The sequence below is a fragment of the Typopeltis vanoorti genome, chromosome 12, assembly GCF_054136105.1.
Source record: "Typopeltis vanoorti isolate ZY-2024b chromosome 12, IOZ_Tvanoo_1.0, whole genome shotgun sequence".
Lineage (NCBI taxonomy): Eukaryota > Metazoa > Arthropoda > Arachnida > Uropygi > Thelyphonidae > Typopeltis > Typopeltis vanoorti.
In genome coordinates this window covers 82945851-82964904 of record NC_143560.1, presented here as the reverse complement: position 1 = coordinate 82964904, position 19054 = coordinate 82945851, and the positions used below count along the sequence as shown (strand labels likewise).

Sequence of the window (19054 nt, the reverse complement as noted above, 5' to 3'; positions counted from 1 at the left end):
GACCCAGTCCTGAGGCTCAAATTAAACAAAATGGTCAAGGGCACTGACAATTCTTTGGCCGCTTCACGTACGACACGAGCTGGTATACCATCCAATCCCACAGATGTATTGACATTGAGGTTCTGTAATAGACTAGTTACCTCTACTTCATTCATCACAATTCCAGTATAAGCTGTTGGTTCTTCCATTCCTGCAAAGTCACCACCTGGATGATATACTCTTGCAAAGTGCTCGCTCAGTAATTCCACAATATCGACTGATTCAGTTACCTCCCTACCCTCAGCATTTTTTAAGATCATTCTACCATGAGCATTTTTCCTTTTACTTGCAACATATTGAAAAAACTGTTTGGGATTCTCTTTAGCCTGCGTGGCCAATTTCCTTTCGTAATCTGCTTTTGCTTTTCTTACCACCCTTGTTACCATCCTGGCCTGAGCTTTATACTGTTCCTGCGCCTGATGGTCACCCTTCTCCTTAAAATTCCTCCACAATTGTTTCTTTTTTTGCAGCTCAAGCTTAATAGTGTTATTCATCCATTTAACCCCTAATTGATTTATTATTCGGACTCTTGGTATACAGTCAACCATTGCCTCCTGCAAACAGTTCTTAACCACCTCCCATGCACTATCAACATCCAGCCCTTGCAGTTTTACATGCCATGGCATTGAGCCAAGCACACTCCTAAGCTTGTCATACTTACCAGCCCGGTAATTCCACATGTACCCTGTCTTAATTTTAAATTCGACTCCTTTAGCCACCTCCCAAGTCATGACTTTATGGTCACTCTCACCAATTGGTGGCAACATGGTCATGTTCATTACAGCCACATTCTCGGTTGCAATTACTAGGTCCAGCACTCTCTGCCCCCTGGTATTTTCCAATACATGTTGCCGTAGATAGTTGTCCCTTAATAACTGCATAAAATCCAATTCCTTCCTCCCGTGTGCCCTCTCCTCTTTCCAGTCAATGTTACCATAATTGAAATCACCCATAATAATTACCCTCCTTCCACTCATTTCTTCTATTTGCTTATGCATACTATCCCCACCATCCACTCCATCACCCGGTCTATAGCAGCACCCAATTGTATATTTTGTTCTGCTGGATTGTATCTCACACCAAACAGCCTCAAATGCGCTTTTTTTCCCCATCATGCAGTTCAACTTCTATACTCCTTGGCTGAAGATCATCAGCTATCATCAATAACACTCCTCCCCCCTTTTTATTCACCCTGTCACTCCTGAACACGCTATACCCGTCGCATTCAATCCCACTAGCTTTATCATCTTCTGTCAGCCATGTTTCACTAATACCGACAACCTCTGGCCTGGAAGTGCCAACCATGGCCAAAAACTCTTCCTTCTTGTTCCTAATACTCCTGGCATTAGTGTACATGAATCGCAGAAGCCCATTTGTCCCATCCTTACTTTGATGCCTTATACTAACTATCCCATTCTGATTTGTTGTCCGTCGTACTCGCTCGGGCATAATATACTCATTCATACACTTAACTGCCCCCCCTAAAGTCAGCATATCTATTCCCCCTCCCTCTTAATAAATCTAGTTTCCCTGAGTCTGTACATCCACTTCCACATCATTCATCAACACTCTTTCAAGTCTCCGTACACCAACTCCATTCAAATGCAATCCATCCATCTTATATAAGTCCTTTCGCCCATCGAACTCATTCCACACATCCACAAATTCCACACCACTCTCCATGCATAACCCACGCATAAAGTCATTGGCAATTATGGCCCTCCTTCTAAACACTTCACTGTCATACCGCGGTAAGATACTCACCATCCTAACTCTCTCACTCTTCTCTTTTGCTACCTCAAACAACTCCCTCACATCCTCTATCATTTCCATTTTGTCCTGTTTCAAATCATTCGTTCCTGCCATGATTATCATCTCTTTCACCCTCTGTTTTTGCAGTCGACTAGATTCGCTGACGTGCTTTATGATCGCACCTGGCTGGTACGACTTCGTTAAATTCTCAATTATTACGCCTCTTAATAGCGAATCCCCATACAGCACTTGCTCCTTCATTTTATTGACGTTTGCAAACATTCTATTATTTGCCGTCGCAGACTTCCGCCGGTTATTTGTCGGTACGTTCAACACACATTTTTCCATACGCTCCAGTTGTCTTTTAGCTCTGTGTATGGCACCATTCAATCGGGCAATTTCTCTACTCGCATTTATATCGCCATTTTCATTATCGATCAAATCATCCATTCTTTCTGTGTTTCTACCTTCAATTACATTTTCTGCGACGCTCTCACACCTATCTGGCACTACCACGCAATTCTCTAGCACACCGCCATTTTCTACATTCTGACTATCGTTCACGATATCGCTCTCGACACACGAAACACGCTTGAAGTCCTCATTCTCTTTACACTTTTTACACATATTAACTCCACTATCACTTTCTAACCAGACTCCCACTGCTCTTCGCAAGGCATACATCTCACAGACAGCACATTGCATAAATTGGTTTACATCAAAACTCTTAAACAAACATGGCGATCTGGCCACCATTTTTTTCTTTATCGGTGCCATGTGTGCACTATTTTTTCTTAAAAATAATAATTAAAATAACAGAAAACACGCAAAAATTGTACAGACACACCAATAAACAAAAAGCAAACAATACTACTTAAAATTCTAGTAAAATATCTAATGTTAACACAAAATAATACTAATCTTTTCAGGAGCTCTCGACAAGCCGACGATCTAATCAGTGCGCCACCAAGCGACATCGATATAATAGAAACTTATAAGTTACTAAAAGGATTCTATAAGATTGACACAAAATGAATTTTTCAATACATGGGGAATAGGGGGGAAAACAAAAGGTCACACTTGCAATTTGTCTAATAGTGTGGTTAATAAGGGTATGCAGACTAGGCTCTTTACTTGGAGAGTGGTGAATGAGTGGAATGGATTGCCAGAAGTGTTCATGAACACCCCAACATCAAATAAGTTTAAGGAGATAGAATTTGTGTTAGTGGATGGTGTTGGCCTCTCACAATGAGTCTTTTAACTCCATGGAGTAGCTGTATAAATAATATTAAACAAATAATATTTTTACTTTTCCTTGCCAAAATTAGCTCAGCCATTCGTGGAGTCATCCACGAATGGCTGAGCTAGTTTTGGAGAGACAACAACAACTTACTGTTGTTGTTGTCTTTGTCATTTGTGTGAGCATACTCATGATTTCATCTTCTTAAGTATTATTATTTAGGATCTCCATGGAGTCACCAGACTCATTGTTGTAGGCCCATCTTAGACATTCTATTATTAGATAATACATACCATGGCCCAACCACCCTTCATGCAAAAAAAAAAAAAAAAAAGCCACTTCTTACCCTCTTCCTGACCACTTCCATTTGTATCTTCTTTACCAGTGTAAACCAGCACCTAAACACTCACTAGTCTGGTGGATAGAAGACAAAGAGGTGATAAGATTGAAATATTTAAACTGTTAAGAGGTAGTTACAGGATTGACACTATGGAGATCTGTCATATAGTACAGTAAGGGAGATAAGCTTGGACAAGGAACTATCCCTAGAAGATACAAATGGAAGTGGTCAGCAAGAGGGTAAAAAGTGGCTTTTTTTTTTTGCATGAAGGGTGGTTGGGCCATGGTGTGCATTATCTAATAGAATGTCTAAGATGGGCCCGACAACAATGAGTCTGGTGACTCCATGGAGATCCTAAATAATAATAATTAAGAAGTTGAAATCATGAGTATGATCACACAAAATGACAGAGACAACAACAGTAAGTTAGGGATGACTCCAGGGATGGCTGAGCTAGTTTTGGCAAGGAAAAGTGAAAATTATTATTTGTTTAATATTATTTATACAGATACTCCATGGAGTCAAAAGACTCATTGTGAGAGGCCAACACCATCCACTAACACAAATTCCATCTCCTTAAACTTATTTGATGTTGGGGTGTTCACGAACACTTCTGGCAATCCATTCCACTCATTCACCACTCTCCAAGTAAAGAGTCTAGTCTGCACACCCTTATTAACCACACTATTAGACAAATTGCAAGTGTGACCTTTTGTTTCCCCCCCCAATTCCCCATGTATTTAAAAATTCATTTTGTGTCAATCTTATAGAATCCCTTTAGTAACTTATAAGTTTCTATTATATCCTCTCTCCTCTGCCTGTCAGCTAAACTCTGCAACCCACATACCTTCAATATATCCTCATAGGGAACATTCCACAGATATTCATGAGCTCAGTCACTTGTCTCTGTCCACCATCTCCTGATCCTCAAGAAACACAGATGAAAATATTATCTGTGCACAATAGTTAATATGTGGCCGAATCATAGCCTTATAAAGGCTATGATTTGGCGACAACCTCCATATCTTTACTTGTCAATATGTTCTTCAACATCCAAGTAATTCTCTGAGCTACTCTGCCAACTCTTACAATATGTCCTCTGAATTTCAAATCTCTATTCACTATCACCCCTAGATCTCAACCCTCATCAATTTCCTGTAAACTAGTACCATCAATATGATACAAAATATCTAATCTTTTCATCACAAAGTGAATTAACTTACATTTTACAATATTAAATTGATAACATTGTCCTTTGCCCACATGGCCAACTTATTTGAATCATCCTGTAAGATATCTATATCACATTTATTAACTATTTCCCAGTTTTGCATCATCAGTGAATAACTGAATATTCCCCCTCAAATCATCTCCTATATTATTAATGTACAAATTAAAGAGCAGTGAATCATTTTCCTTGATTCTACTCCACCATAGAGTAGCTGACGTGCCGGCGCATGCACCAGCACGTCAGCAACTTGATTTGTTAACTTTTGGCACACGCACATAAAAAGGTTCGCCACCACTGCCGTATAGAATCCTTAATGTAGCGGTATAGTGCAGCTCTGATTGATTCCCGACTGTGGACCTCATGTGGTGGCAGACCCAGGTAAGAGAAGGTTGTGAACCCTAAGACATACAATGCTTCTCTTTTTATGACTCAGGTAAGAGAAAGTGAAAACCTAAGACAGTCCTTCTCGATGTCTCACCTTATATAGACCCGGACTTCCACTGTATGCATGTGCATGTCTCTCAAAACTTCCATATATGGTCATATATTGACTTTCAGAACATGATGACATCATACTTCGTGTGTCTTTTGAAATTGACATATATGTCAATTCTTAGAATCCTTCACTATTCTTAGAATTTTTTTTATTTTTAAATAACTAAACCTGTGGTGCGATCATAATTAAAAGAAACACATGTATTAACCGCAGTGAAAATTATTTAATTGTAAATATTTCTTCCTAAGTATCTTATGACATCATCAGTACAGTAGTTTAAAACAATAATAGGAATAACATACAGTTAGGGCTCATGATTACAATAGAATCTCATTAAATGTGCGTAATGTGTTACAAAAAAAAAATTAATTTTTTAACACAATTTTGTATGACAATTTCCCATACTTTAGGAATAGTAAGAACGTCGTTGCGGTTTAAGTTTGGTCTGTGTAGTAGAGCTTCATAACTTTCTTTGTATAAATGTTCATGTTTATAAAGATCTATGTAAAAGTTTAGACTTTTCCCAATGGATCCTATGGTTTGGATTTTCAATTCCGTGTTGAGAGAGGCCAGATTTCTGTGGTTTAAAAAAAGACGAATGTGGTCTTGATGTTCTGAGATGCCTTTCTGAACAGACCTACCTGTCTGTCCAAAGTAAGACAATTTGCATGAGCATGGAATTTCATAAATGCCAGGCAACATCAAAGGTGATAGTTTGTCCTTAGGGGAAGGTAACAAGTTGTAAATTTGGTTGATAGGTTTGTAAGAAGTTCCCTTCTCCTAAGGACAAACTATCACCTTTGATGTTGCCTAGATTTATGAAATTCCATGCTCATGCAAATTGTCTTACTTTGGACAGACAGGTAGGTCTGTTCAGAAAGGCATCTCGGAACATCAAGACCACATTCATCTTTTTAAACCACAGAAATCTGGCCTCTCTCAACACAGAATTGAAAATCCAAACCATAGAATCCATTGGGAACAGTCTAAACTTTTACATAGATCTTTATATAAACATGACGTTTATTTATACAAAGAAAGTTCTTAAGCCCTACTACACAGACCAAACTTAAACCGCATTGACATTCTTACTATTCCTAAAGTGTGGGAAATTGTCATACAAAATTGTGTTAAATAATTATTATTATTATTTTTTTTTTTGTAATATGTTACACACGTTTAATGAGATTCTATTGTAATCATGCGCCCTAACTGTATGTTATTCCTATTATTGTTTTAAACTACTGTACTGATGATGTCCTAAGATACTTAGGATGAAATATTTACAATTAAATAATTTTCACTGTGGTTAATACATGTTTCTTTTAATTATTCTTAGAATTAGAGTCGCTCATTAGACATGAGTTAACAGCATTACATGATGTCATGTACCACATTATTTTAACAAAAGCTCATTTAAGTTATTAACATTTCTCTAAGTACATTCCTCTTAAAAAACATGTAGAAGTGAACGTGATAAGTTACTTAAAATCTCTCATGATAAGTTACATATCATGAGAGATTTTACGTTAGTACCTCAGTCTTGTTTTAGAATTAACATACTATTATGCATATTCTCTGTAAGCAAATGAACAAATATACTTCTAGAGTTAATTATATGTCTGTTTACTTATCACGTTCACTTCTACATGTTTTTTAAGAGGATTGTACTTAGAGAAATGTTAATAACTTAAATGAGCCTTTGTTAAAATAATGTGGTACATGACATCATCATCATGTAATGCTGTTAACTCATGTCTAAAGAAAAATTTGGACTTTGAAAGAGGTGTCATTATAGGAATCAATATCAGTAGCCTTTCTGTTTGTGACAGTGTAAAAGATTGCATCACCCAAAATCAATTGTCAGCAGCATTACAATTTATTTTGGTTTCCTGTATAATTTTAAGAGCTTCCGTAGCTCAGTCATTGTAGATGAATAGGACTAAAGGAGGGCTGCTCACAGCTGTTGAGATATTTGTAGTTTAGTTGAGTTAGAAATTCGTGCAATCTCAGTAACTATTTTAACATAGTGTATGACATAAATGTAAAATTTAATTTCTTTTCCTTTGCTTATTTATTTGTTTCTTAGTTTAAAAGATCTTGTAAAAATGAGACTGGAAGAATGTGGTTGGCGAGATCAAGTCGAGTTACTTTGCAAAGGTAAGTTAGTATATTTTACTTGTCATACTAAGTGTAATGCCCATTTCTTATTTTCTCCTTGTGTGTTAGGTTCAATGGCTTGTCAAGCCAAGCAACTTCTTTGAAACCTAATTAATGCTCTGAAAGGGAAATTAATGCTATCTGCATAGTATATTATGGCTGCCAATTATATGTGTTCTTTTGGCTAGTTTTCCTATATGAAACTGGCTAACTTGCCTTTAACTGAAAACTTTGATAAAGGTTCTTTGCTTTCTAGATGGAATTCATAACACGACCTTATCAGCAAAAAGGCATTGTCAAAACTGAACAGATCCAAAGCTCTTGGTGTAATGCTAATTGGGCTATTATGTTGCTGAAAAACATTATTGCTGTATTTTCTTTTTTGAATTTATGCTCAAAAGATAAATATTTTTGTTTGTTTAGCAAATTTTTTGATTCTTTTTAATTTCTTATGATTAATTTAAAGGTCAAAGCTAGATTAATGAGAGGATATCTCCACCTGACCTTTTAAGGAATATCTAATGTTCATTCATCATGGTGTGTCCCATTAGTAGGCATACTGGGATACCAAAATAACAAGAATGGACTAGTAATTTGCCAATTAAATTGTATTTTTTATTGGCTTAAAGCAATAGACAATAATGATGCCATTGGCTGCTTTTCACATTCATTAGTATAGCAGAAACAGATAAGATATTGATTAAGGTATTCACTACAAATTCACTTGGTATGTAACCTGTAAAGAGAAAGGAATTAAAGAGTATAACTAAAATGGGAAGAATAAAATCCCAGCCCTCACAGTAAAGTTCTATTCCTAAACCATTGAGTCCTGGGGATTTTCTTGCCCGGCAGCTTTTATAGGCTGTGGTAACTTCAGCTGCTATAATGGGCCTGTTGGAGACCATCTTGGATGTGAACAGGAAAGGCATTAATATTCCCACACAGCACTATGTCTACAAACAAATTTTATAGTATTTTTGAAAGGTGTCAAAGATATCTCATGTAGCAGACATGTCTTCACCATCCATACAGATGTGAGTGATAGGCCTTTCTTCCTGGAATTTGGTGAACTCTCTATTGAAAAAAGCAGCTGAAGGACTATCTAAAAATTTCTGCCTTTTCAGTTCTATCTCTGTGTTGATGTTTCTAATGATGTTGCTGCATTCTACCAGCCTCTCTCTTTATACAAGTCTTTCAACTTTTCCATTTTTTAAGAAAGCTTGTTCCTTTCCCCATTCAATCATACTGTGTTTTACTGCTTGTTTGAATTTTGACTCTATATCCCCATTCCAGGTAACATTATTCTATTTTGAATAGAGTCTGGAGTTTGGTTGAAGATATTGACAGGAAATCTGGTGTAAGTCTTTGTGGTCTGGAACTTATTTCTACTTTTCCCATGCAGCAGAATTTAAGTAAGACTGAATTATGATCTGACATGTTGATGTCAAGATGTTTTATCTTCATTACTCTGTTTATAAGAGAAAAAAGATATAAATTTGATCAAAATGGGAACCAATACCTTGATTCACATAATTATAAGCCTGGCGATTAGATAGAATCCTTTATATGTTGATAGTTGAGCATTGTCAAGACATATTTTTAACTGTGCATATCCTGCCTTTCCACTTCTGGGAGTGTCCTTATTTTATCTAATGTGGGGTTTTCAATACAGTTCCATCTCCAGCTACTATGATGTAGCAGGCACTATATAAATATGAATACAATTCCTGGAAAATTTCGTGTAACTGTTCCATTGAATGAATCATAAACATTTCTAAATCTTAATTCACATCCATGGTATTTCCAGTCTGTTTTCAAGATTCACCTTTCTGCATCCTTTTGGATATTATGACCCAAGGAGGATTGGGGGGGGGAGAATAAGAACACCTGCTTGTACTCTGTTATACCTTCCAAAGTTCCAATAAGAAAGAAGTGGGTATCTGTCTGTTAAAGTTTTTATTTCTTGAGAAGTATGTTTCTTGGAGAAACAAAAACTTGATACAGTAAAACTTGTCCAAGGTGGAACATGAATAAGGCAGAAACCTGCTCAATGTGAACAAATTATATAGTCCCGGTCAGAAGAATAGGCATTACAGTGTTATTTATTTTGTATAATGCGGAAATGGAAAGCAATATTTGAAGAATTTATTAAAAATTACTTGTTTAAAGCAGAAAGTGTTTTAAAAACTATATTTATTAGATTTTGGCATTTGGGTTGTTTTTACTGTTTCGTTTGAGAATTAATTTGGTCAGTTTACAGTAAGTCCAAACATTTCAGTAACCTGAATTTCGACAAACCGATCAGTTCATTTTTTGCATCATGGCTAAATCATACTTGGTGTTGGCGCTAAACGAAAAAATCAAAGTCATTGAAGCTAAAGAAAAGGATAAACTCTCGGTACAGGAAATAATGATGCAGTTTAAATGTGGCAAAACGCAAGTATACAACACACCTAAACAAAAGGATGAAATAATGAATGAGTGGCTGCAAGGAAACGGTCAAATGAAGAGGAAGGCAATAGTAACCGGCAACGAGGTGGTGGTTGTTCACGAATGCAAGAATCAAAAAACATTCACATATCCGGTCCAGTGGTCCAAAGTGAAGTTCTCGCAGTAGTCATATCTCTTGGGAATGATCAGTTTAAGGTGTCTGCAGGATGGCTGGATAGTTTCAAGAAGAGGCACAATATTGTGTAGAACGAAATCTGTGGGGAATCCAAAGATGTGGATGAAAGTGTAGTGAGTAAGTGGAAACCAAAACTGCTAGAATTGATTTCACCATATGAACCTAAAAACATTTACAATGCAAATGAAACAGGATTGTTTTTTCGGGCATTAACAACAAAATCACTCACGGTTAAGGGAGAAAAGTGTACCAGGCACAAAATGTCCAAAGAAAGACTTACAGTGTTATTGTGTGGGAATATGGTGGGAGAAATGGAAAAGCAGCAAAACCAAAATGTTTCAAGAACCTGAAAATTAATAATTTCCCAGTGATTTGAAGAAACAATAAAAAAGCTTGGATAACTACAGCTACAATGGAAGAGTGGTTAAACATGTTTAATGCAAAAATGAAGAAGGAAAATAGAAATGTCATCCTTTTTCTTGACAATGCTACCTGCCACCCAGAGATAACACTTTCAAATGTGAAATCGCCTGGTTCCCAGAAAATGCACAAGTTTATTACAGCCCATGGATATAGGTGTTATTTACACATTCAAATCGCACTACAGACTAGTTCTGATGCAATCTTTGATTTCGAATGTAGAAGAAGCAGATAGCTCTTGTGCATCAGCAAGATCTGTATCGGTTCTGGATGCTGTGAATTGGATCGGGTTGGCAGTGAAGAAAATTAAAGCAGAAACAGTAAAAAAAGTGTTTTGCTAAAGCTGGGTTTGTGGAAAGTGGTGTGGTAGATAATTTGGAGGAGGTGAGTGAAAACATTGCTGCAATATCCAATCTCTGCCAAGGAAAAGAACTTTCCTGTGATACAGAGAACTTTGTTTAGAGTGATGACCATCTAGCCACACATTACAGCTTTGAATCTGTTACAGCTCTACTAGCAGTAAGAAATACACAAAACAAAGATGAGGAGGAAGAGGAAAGAGGAGGAGAAGCAGCAGCCAGAGAACAGGATATTTCAACAAAAATTCGTGCACATGACCAGGCCCTTCATTGCATCAGTGAAGTAATGCAGTTTGCAATGATTCAAACTCCTCCAGCCTTCTTGAACTATTGTATACAGTTAAGGACTGCATTCAAAAAGACATGATCACAAAAAAGTGGAAACAAGTTTCCACTCAATGAGTTGTATATTGGAAATATACAACTCATTGAGATCTGTGGAAGAAATCTCAATGAGTTGTATATTGGAAACGTGTAATGGAACATTAATACAGTACTTTAATAATGTGTTAAAAAAAAAAATCAGCTAACGCCTTTTTATTCCCGTAAAGGGGGAGTAGGCTAGGCCATTTAGCCCTATCTAACTTTTGGAGACTGAGTGGGCAGTTCAATCTCCACTGGTACCAATCAGAGATAGATGGCCCAAGGCTATCACTAATTAAGTGGTACTCAGTGAAGAGAGACGGCTCAAATGTGCCGCCATCTCGTGGTCCCTAACACAATATATTTAATGTCTGAAATAATGTGGGTTCTACGGTCGATTTTCTTGAGTTTACAGGACGAAAAACCCGAGTTTCCAGGAGGAAAAACCTGCTTGCCCGTGCCAGAGATCGACTAACTCGGGAACCGGTCGAAAAAAGGCTTAGAAAAATTTCCTCTAGTCGCCGACTAGACTCGAAACCAAGTCTTCCTTCGTGCGGCCAAGCGCCGTGGTTGGCAAACGCCACATCCACTGAGCTACACAGACTCGAAATGTTATTATTATTATTACTATCATTTTAATAACAAAGGTCTATAAGTAACACCTATTTACAAAAGCCAGTGCCACTGATTTTCACTCATAAACAGGTATGTACCGTGTAATATGATTTTAATGGATTTAAACTTTTTTTTTGCAATTTTGTGTAATGCAAAAACTTGGCCAATGTGGAAAATATATTCGGTCCCTTGCAATTCCACTTTGAACAAATTTTACTGTACTACGTTATAGCATAAGTTTCGATACAGCTTCTTGTTTAACTGGCCTATGACTTGTACATTTAATGATGAAGTGCAGAAGGAGATAATGTGATTAGTGAAGTGTAACTGATAAGTCTTTAACTTATAGATTTTGGATATATAATAATTATTTGAATAAATAATAATTATATAAAGATCAAGTGATCTTTATATAATTTTGAGTCTGATTTAGTTTATATAATTTTCATTTTGATTTAGTTTATATAATCTTAATTCTGATTTGATGTTAGTGCTGTTAAAACAGCATTAACATCAAATCAGAACTGTATTCTGAATATGAATAATTAGTTGTTTGCCCTTACAAAGAATTGAAATAGGTATTGAATGCTGCAGTCTAGTGGGGGGGAATAATTAGTAGTTATCTGCATTAATTAGTTTAAATAAAAATTAATTTTTAAAATGTTAACTGATGCAAAAAAAAAGTAGTGAGAGGATGGGAGATAACAGGGAAATCGCAGAAATGAGAGGAGGTCAAGAGAGTCCAGGAACAAAAGTGGGAAGGGAAATGGAAAGTTAGGGATGCTAGTGAGCAGAGAATGAATAGAGTTGTGAGACGTGATATATTGGAGATTTAGTTATCATGATATGTAGAATAGATGTTAGAGGAGTGCTTACCCAGAGCAGTACTAAAATCTATGGCAGTGAAGTAAGATGGAAAAGTGGATGAGATTATAGCAATAGTTGGTACAAATATCACAAATAGACTGAGTGAATTGGATGATTCATTTGAAAGATTTGCAATCACTGTTAAAGATTGTACAGCAGAAAAGCGATATGATAATACAGGGTTGAGGAGAAGAGCAGCAGCAGTAATGAACAGCATAATAGTGAGAATGTGTAAGAAGAGAGCTGTGCAACATGTGGTTGCTTGGAGTGTATTTAATGATGGAAAAGGGATGTATACAAGAGATGAGTTTCTTTGGAGCATGGAAGGATACTGGCATTTGATGAGACTTAATTTCTGTGCAAGTGAAGTGTATTAGAGCAGGGAAACTAGAGTGGAGTTGCCAGGGTGGAAGGTATCAGGGATATTCTCATGTGGGGGATAGCAGCTTGGAAGATGAGAACATGTATAGTTTATTGCAGAGCTGAGTAGATTCTGTAGAGAGTAATAATAATGATTAATGATTTTGGGGGAATATTGGCAGTGCTCTGCTTTTTCTCTGTAGTAATGGCAGGAGCTTAGGAATAAAGCAAATGAGTTTATAGCATTGATTGACTCATTCTACTCATAGGTTATTGGTATCTGCAAAACTTGGTTGATAGAGGATGATTTCTTGACAGGACAGGGATGGAGACAAGATTATTTATAGCATATTTCAGCAAGATAGGAAGGTACATAGAATGCAGTTACTTATGGTAAGTGATGAGATATACTCTTTCAACATTAAGGATTCAGTAGAGAAATGGTATTGATGTTATTTAAATGAAGGGGATATTAAATCCCACATTATTTCTCTTTATTTTAAGTAATGGTATTGATAGTTTGAGACTATATGGTTTGATGTAGAGATGGATGGGATTTACTAGGATGTTTCTATAAGCCAAGGAATGTAGAGAGTAATGAGAAGGAAATATTTGGGCAGATTAGTTTGGTTAGTGCAAATCAAGTGATTACTATGGTGGATTTTAACTGTAGCAGTATTCATTGCATAGAGGAAACATTATACAGTAATAAAGGAAAAAACTTCTGAAATTATTGAGGTAGAAATGTCTCAAGCAGTACGTGCTGAAGGAAACACGAGAATCAAGAGTTTTGGATCTGATCATGACTGATATATTATACTTGAGAGTGACTACAGAGAATATAGACCATAGAGACCATATTAGAAGATGAATAGGCAAGCAAAAGTATCAGGGAGGATGGAATTGATCTAGAATTATAAGGCAGGTAATTATAATACTTCAAAACCAGCTCTGGACAATACATGGGATGAAAGAATTTAAAAGAAAAGTGGTCAGTACATGGGATTAGTTAAAAAATACTTTTTTTAACAGTAATGCCAAATCGCATACTTCAGGTGAAAAAGATAAAGCAGTGATTGGGAAATCAAACAGATGCAAATGAAAAGAAGGTGTGGGGAACATAAAAAAGGTGGAGATCAGTTGGATGAGGAATATAAACTCATTGTAGGAAGTGGCTAGTGCAATAAGAGGGGCGGAGCAGATTAGAATATTAAGAAATTAGTGACTTGAGAAGAATCTGAGAGTTCTTTCATTATGTGGCCAGTAGGAGGAGATATTGAGGATAAATAACCTTGCTCTATAGAGATAGTAGGTAGGTCACCAATGTGGGTAGCATAATGCAGTTGCTTAATGTTCACTTTATTAGGATGTTTCATCCCAGTAAAGCAGGTTTTCTTCCTAGAGGAATTAGGTAGGACTAAAGGATTAGGCATGAATGAAGAGGATGTATTCCAAATGCTGAGTATTCCACACATCAGTAAGGTGGTGGGTCTAGATGAGATATTGTCATGTGTCCTGAAAGTTAATTGTCAATTGTCCTAAAGTTTTGTGCACCAGAACTGACTCCTATCCTGTGTTGCCTGTATATACTCTCTTATTCCACTGGAATCTATCCCACAGTCTGGAAATTGGCCTATATTCAACCCATTCTCAAGACTGGCGACGTCACTGCCATCCAACTTCCACCCTATCTCACTCATCTCAGTCCTGTCTAAAGCAATAGAAATATCATCAATTCCCAACTCCTACAGTACCTTGAAGGCATCCACCTAATGAACGACTGCCGGTATGGATTCTCTCGCTGCTGATCAACAGGAGATCTAATCACATGTGCCACCCATCTCTAGACAAATGCCATGGAGAAATTTGGCGAATCTCAAGTGGTTGCATGCGATATCTCCAAAGCATTTGCCCAAGTCTGGCACAAAGGCTAACTAAGCAAACTACCATTGTTTGGTCTGTCTCAGGACCTCTGTAGTTGGATTGCCAGCTTCCTGTCTGGATGCACACTGTGTGGTGGATGGTTCCTTATCCTCTCATCCCACACATTTTCAACTAATGCTGGAGTTTAACAAGGTTCTTTCCTCTCACCAACCCTCTTCCTGTTATATATCAGTGACCTACTTCAACTGACCTCCAACTCAATACGCAGTTTTGCAGATGACAGCACATTGCACTCCTCTCTTTCATTTGATAAACCTTACTCTACACAACTTACCTCAATCTACAGAACATCAACCATCACCGCCTTCAATTCTGATCTCAGATCTATCCTCAAATGGGATTCGGATAACCTAGTCAATTTCAATGCTAATAAAACCCAGTTCTGTCTTATTTTTCATAAAAAAGAACCATTTTTTTCCCAGTATTCTTTTTGACAAAACCCAAATTTCCAGACAATTTGAGATTTCTCTCCTTCGAATAACCCTGACATCAAGCCTATCCTGGCATAAACACATCACAATCATTGCATCCCCAGCTTCTAAAAGACTAGGATTTCTCTTTCGCTCAAGACATTATTTCACCCTTGAACAGCTGTTAACCTTACAAATCACAAATCCCAGCTATTGAATACTGCTCTCACATATGGGGTGGGGCCCCCTAAAAGCTCCCTCCAAATGCTTGACTCAGTACAGAGTAAAGCAGTTAGACTTATTAATGACCATCTCTTACCAACTGACTCCCCCCCCCCCCCGCTTTCTCACAGATGTTTGGTTTCTGCAGTATGTGTATTCTACAAATATTTTCATTGAAATGTTCATCTGAAATATCATCAATAATTCTCCCACTTAGGTACTAAGTTCATTGGAATACACGCTGCTGCTCAATATCTCTTCACAGTGCAACTTGAAACCCACAGAACAAGTTTCTTTTCCTCCTCTCCTTCATCCCTGCAACTGCTGTACTGTGGAACAGTCTTTTCCCCCTGGTGTGTTTTCCAAGGAATACAATATACAGTCATTTAAATCAAATGTAAACAAGTTCCTCCTTTCCCAACCCACTGATACACAGTGCTAATGTAATATAGGTTGATCAGCCACCCTCTCATGTATGGGCTTAACATATTAAAAAAAACGTGTTGTAAGAGAGTGTGCTAAGCAACTGACTGTGCTACTGATCTGGCTGCTTAATGAAAGACTTGCATGTGAGAAGTTCCTGAGTAGTGGAACGAAGGAAAGATATCCACTGCATAAGGGTGGTGATATAATGGAGTATGAGACTATAGACTGGATTTTATTTCTCTATGGTTTTTTCAGAAATATTGATAAGAGCTCCTATACAGAATTGGACAGATGAGGTAGTGTTATTTTTGAAAGGCAGCATGGATTTGTTAAGGGACACTTGCATGATTAATCTGATTGCCTTTTATAATCAAGCAACAGCAGTAAATGAGGGAAAGGTAAACAATTTTTGATTTTGCAGAGTTATTTGATCGCATACCATACAATAAGCTAGTATTTAAGGTGAAATTGGCTTTCTGATAGATATCAGAGTTATCAGATATAGATATCAGAATACAGGATTGGACAGTTGTGAAAGTATTATTTATGAAGGCCACCATGGATTTGTTAATTAATAATCTCACATTATTTACATTAAATTAATAATCTTATATTATTAATCTGATTGCCTTTTATAATCAAGTAAGAGCAGTGGATGAGGGGAAATGTAAACACATTTTTCAGTCATATGACAGTATACTATATGATAAGCTAAAGGCTTTCTGATGAATATCAGAGTTATATCAGGGAGTAGGAAGATTACATTTGAGGCTCCACAGGGTTCATCACTGGGATCATTATTATTCACCCTTCATGTCAGTCAGTGATATTTTCACTGAATTAGAGGGAGATATTCAATTGTTTGTAGAAGATGTAAAGTATCAGAGGATTAATAGTAATAGTGCTGATGCTGTGGCTCTTCAGAAGGATTCAAATAAGCTGTAAAGGTGAGAAATGAATGGGGATGTCAGTTGAACATGCAACCTCCTATCCATATAAGGTTATGAAATTTGGGATCCTTGGATGGGAAGGCTGCATGTTTTCTTGGTGGAGCTCTACTGGAAGATGTGGAAGAAGCATAGGATCTTGGAGTGATGGTAGATAGAAATTTGAGGTTTGGGTAGGCAACATGTGGCAAAGGTAGTGAAGGCACCTCAGAGAATTGCTGCAATACTGAGAAGAATGTTGACTAGCAAAGATAAAAGAATGATAGTTCCATTGTATAAAGAGCCCTGATCAGACCACATCTGGATTAATGTGCTCATATCTCTTCACTCTGGCTTGAAGGGGGATGAAGTAACTGTGGGGAGGGTATACTGTAGAGGCAGATAATCAAATGATATTGGAACTACAGGACATTGGTTTTATGAGGATAGACTGAGGGTATGTAATCTGCAAAGTCTGGTGGAAAGATAAAAGAGGATGATATGATTGAGTCATTTCAGCTGTTGAGAGTTATTTACCAGATCAACAGTAGGGTGATTTTTCATATTGTAGAACAAAGGGAAGGCACAAGAGCCTTCCCTTTGTTCTTGTTCAGTGAGAGGTTAAGAAGTAAGTTTTTTGTATTGAAAATGGTTGCAGCATGTAATGCATTGCCTGAGGAAATGGTGAGAATGCAGAAAGTGAATGAGTTTAAGGAATGGTATGATAGACTATTTGTTGTATAAAGCAGACAGACCTCTTGTGATGAGTCTTATAACTCCTTGGAGGTTCAGAACAATAATAACATTTAAGTCAAACTGAAAGTCAAACTTGGAGGTTCAGAACAATAATAACATTTAAGTCTTTACATATTGAAACATACGGATTAAGTGTGATATACAAGGCGTGTTTAAAAAAAGACCGAACTTTTGCTATAAAGACTTTATTGCTCATTTTACAACATTTTAAGCACTCTCCTCTTCAAAGTGGTCCCCTCTACTGGCTATACACCGTTCCCAACATTTCTTCCATTGTTGGAATGCTTCCTGGAATGCACTTTCTATGGTAAGCATGCAGTTCTCTTATCACATTTTCCTGAATCTCCTCTATGGTTTGGAAACGACGTCCTTTCAAAGTGGTTTTAAATTTGGGAAACAGGGAAAAGACCGACATATATATATATATATATATATATATATATATATATATATCTGTTGGATGGGGCACAACCGATGTCTAATGTTTTGCCATATAACTGCAGATGAGGAGCGACATGTGGGCCAGCACATTGTTGTGGTGCAACATCCAAGTCTGGTTTTCCCACAATTCAGGCCTCTTCCTGTGCACAGCATCCCTCAAACATGCTAAAACTTCCTGGTACAACTCTTTGTTTACCATCTGACCACACAGTACAAATTCATAATGGACAAACCTTTCCAATCAAAAAATGCAACCAACATCACCTTGATCTTTGACTGACTTATTCGTGCTTTTTTTTGATCGATTTACAGCTCCCCGTATGCGTGGTTAAGCAACTGAAATGTCTCTAAAATTTTTACCAACTTTGAGCAAAATTTCACATACATTGTTTTCAATCTCTTTCATTGTCACTTTGTCACTAATCCAAAGAACAGCTTGTGCATGCACTCACTTCAGTGGATATAACTCGACGACTAACGCTCATAGCAGAAGGGGGGCAAATGGCAGGTTGTTGTCAAAACCTGCTGCTAGATGTGCTCAGTAGCTGCACTGCGCACTCTCTCTCTCTCTCTCTCTCTCTCTCTCTCTCTCTGCTGTTGGCATGCTATTTAAAAAGTTTGGTCATTTTTTGAACATGCCTCATATTTTTATTTCAAAACTCCTCCACCATGGAACTTGTTATTAACAGTATTTTTTATGTATATAGAAATGGTGAAGGAAAAAGGTGTGATAAATGTAACTGTGGAGGACATGATTTCAGAAATAGCACCTATTGGATTAGGTAAGGAAAGATGTTAAATTAATATATATATTAAAAGTGTAATAGTGATTTAATATAAATATATATTTATATCATAAAAATATAAGCAGAGCAGTATCTTGATATTCACAATCGCTTTGTGAAGTAATTTATACTATAAAGAATTTTCTAATACATTTTTTTTTTAATCCAAACTAAGTAAAGAAAACTTTGCATGGATATGACGTGTTTGGTCCCCCTTGCCTTCCTCACATATACATAGTTTGTATGTGTAGCATGAAGTGTGGGTCAGCAGCATAA

At 37.0% G+C, this 19054-nt stretch overlaps 1 protein-coding gene across 4 annotated transcripts in view; it reads left to right on the top strand.

Annotated features, from left to right (window-relative positions):
• Positions 1–19054, top strand: part of LOC150100943 (enoyl-CoA delta isomerase 2-like) — a 384225-nt gene that overhangs the window by 132801 nt on the left and 232370 nt on the right. For 3 of the 4 annotated variants that reach the window (XM_090401230.1, XM_090401228.1, XM_090401229.1), the window contains exons 6-7: positions 7188–7258; positions 18701–18775. In XM_090401230.1, the coding sequence (XP_090257356.1) occupies positions 7188–7258; positions 18701–18775 (146 nt within the window). The remainder of the gene's footprint in view (positions 1–7187; positions 7259–18700; positions 18776–19054) is intronic. The other variant, XM_090401231.1, reaches the window with a different exon arrangement.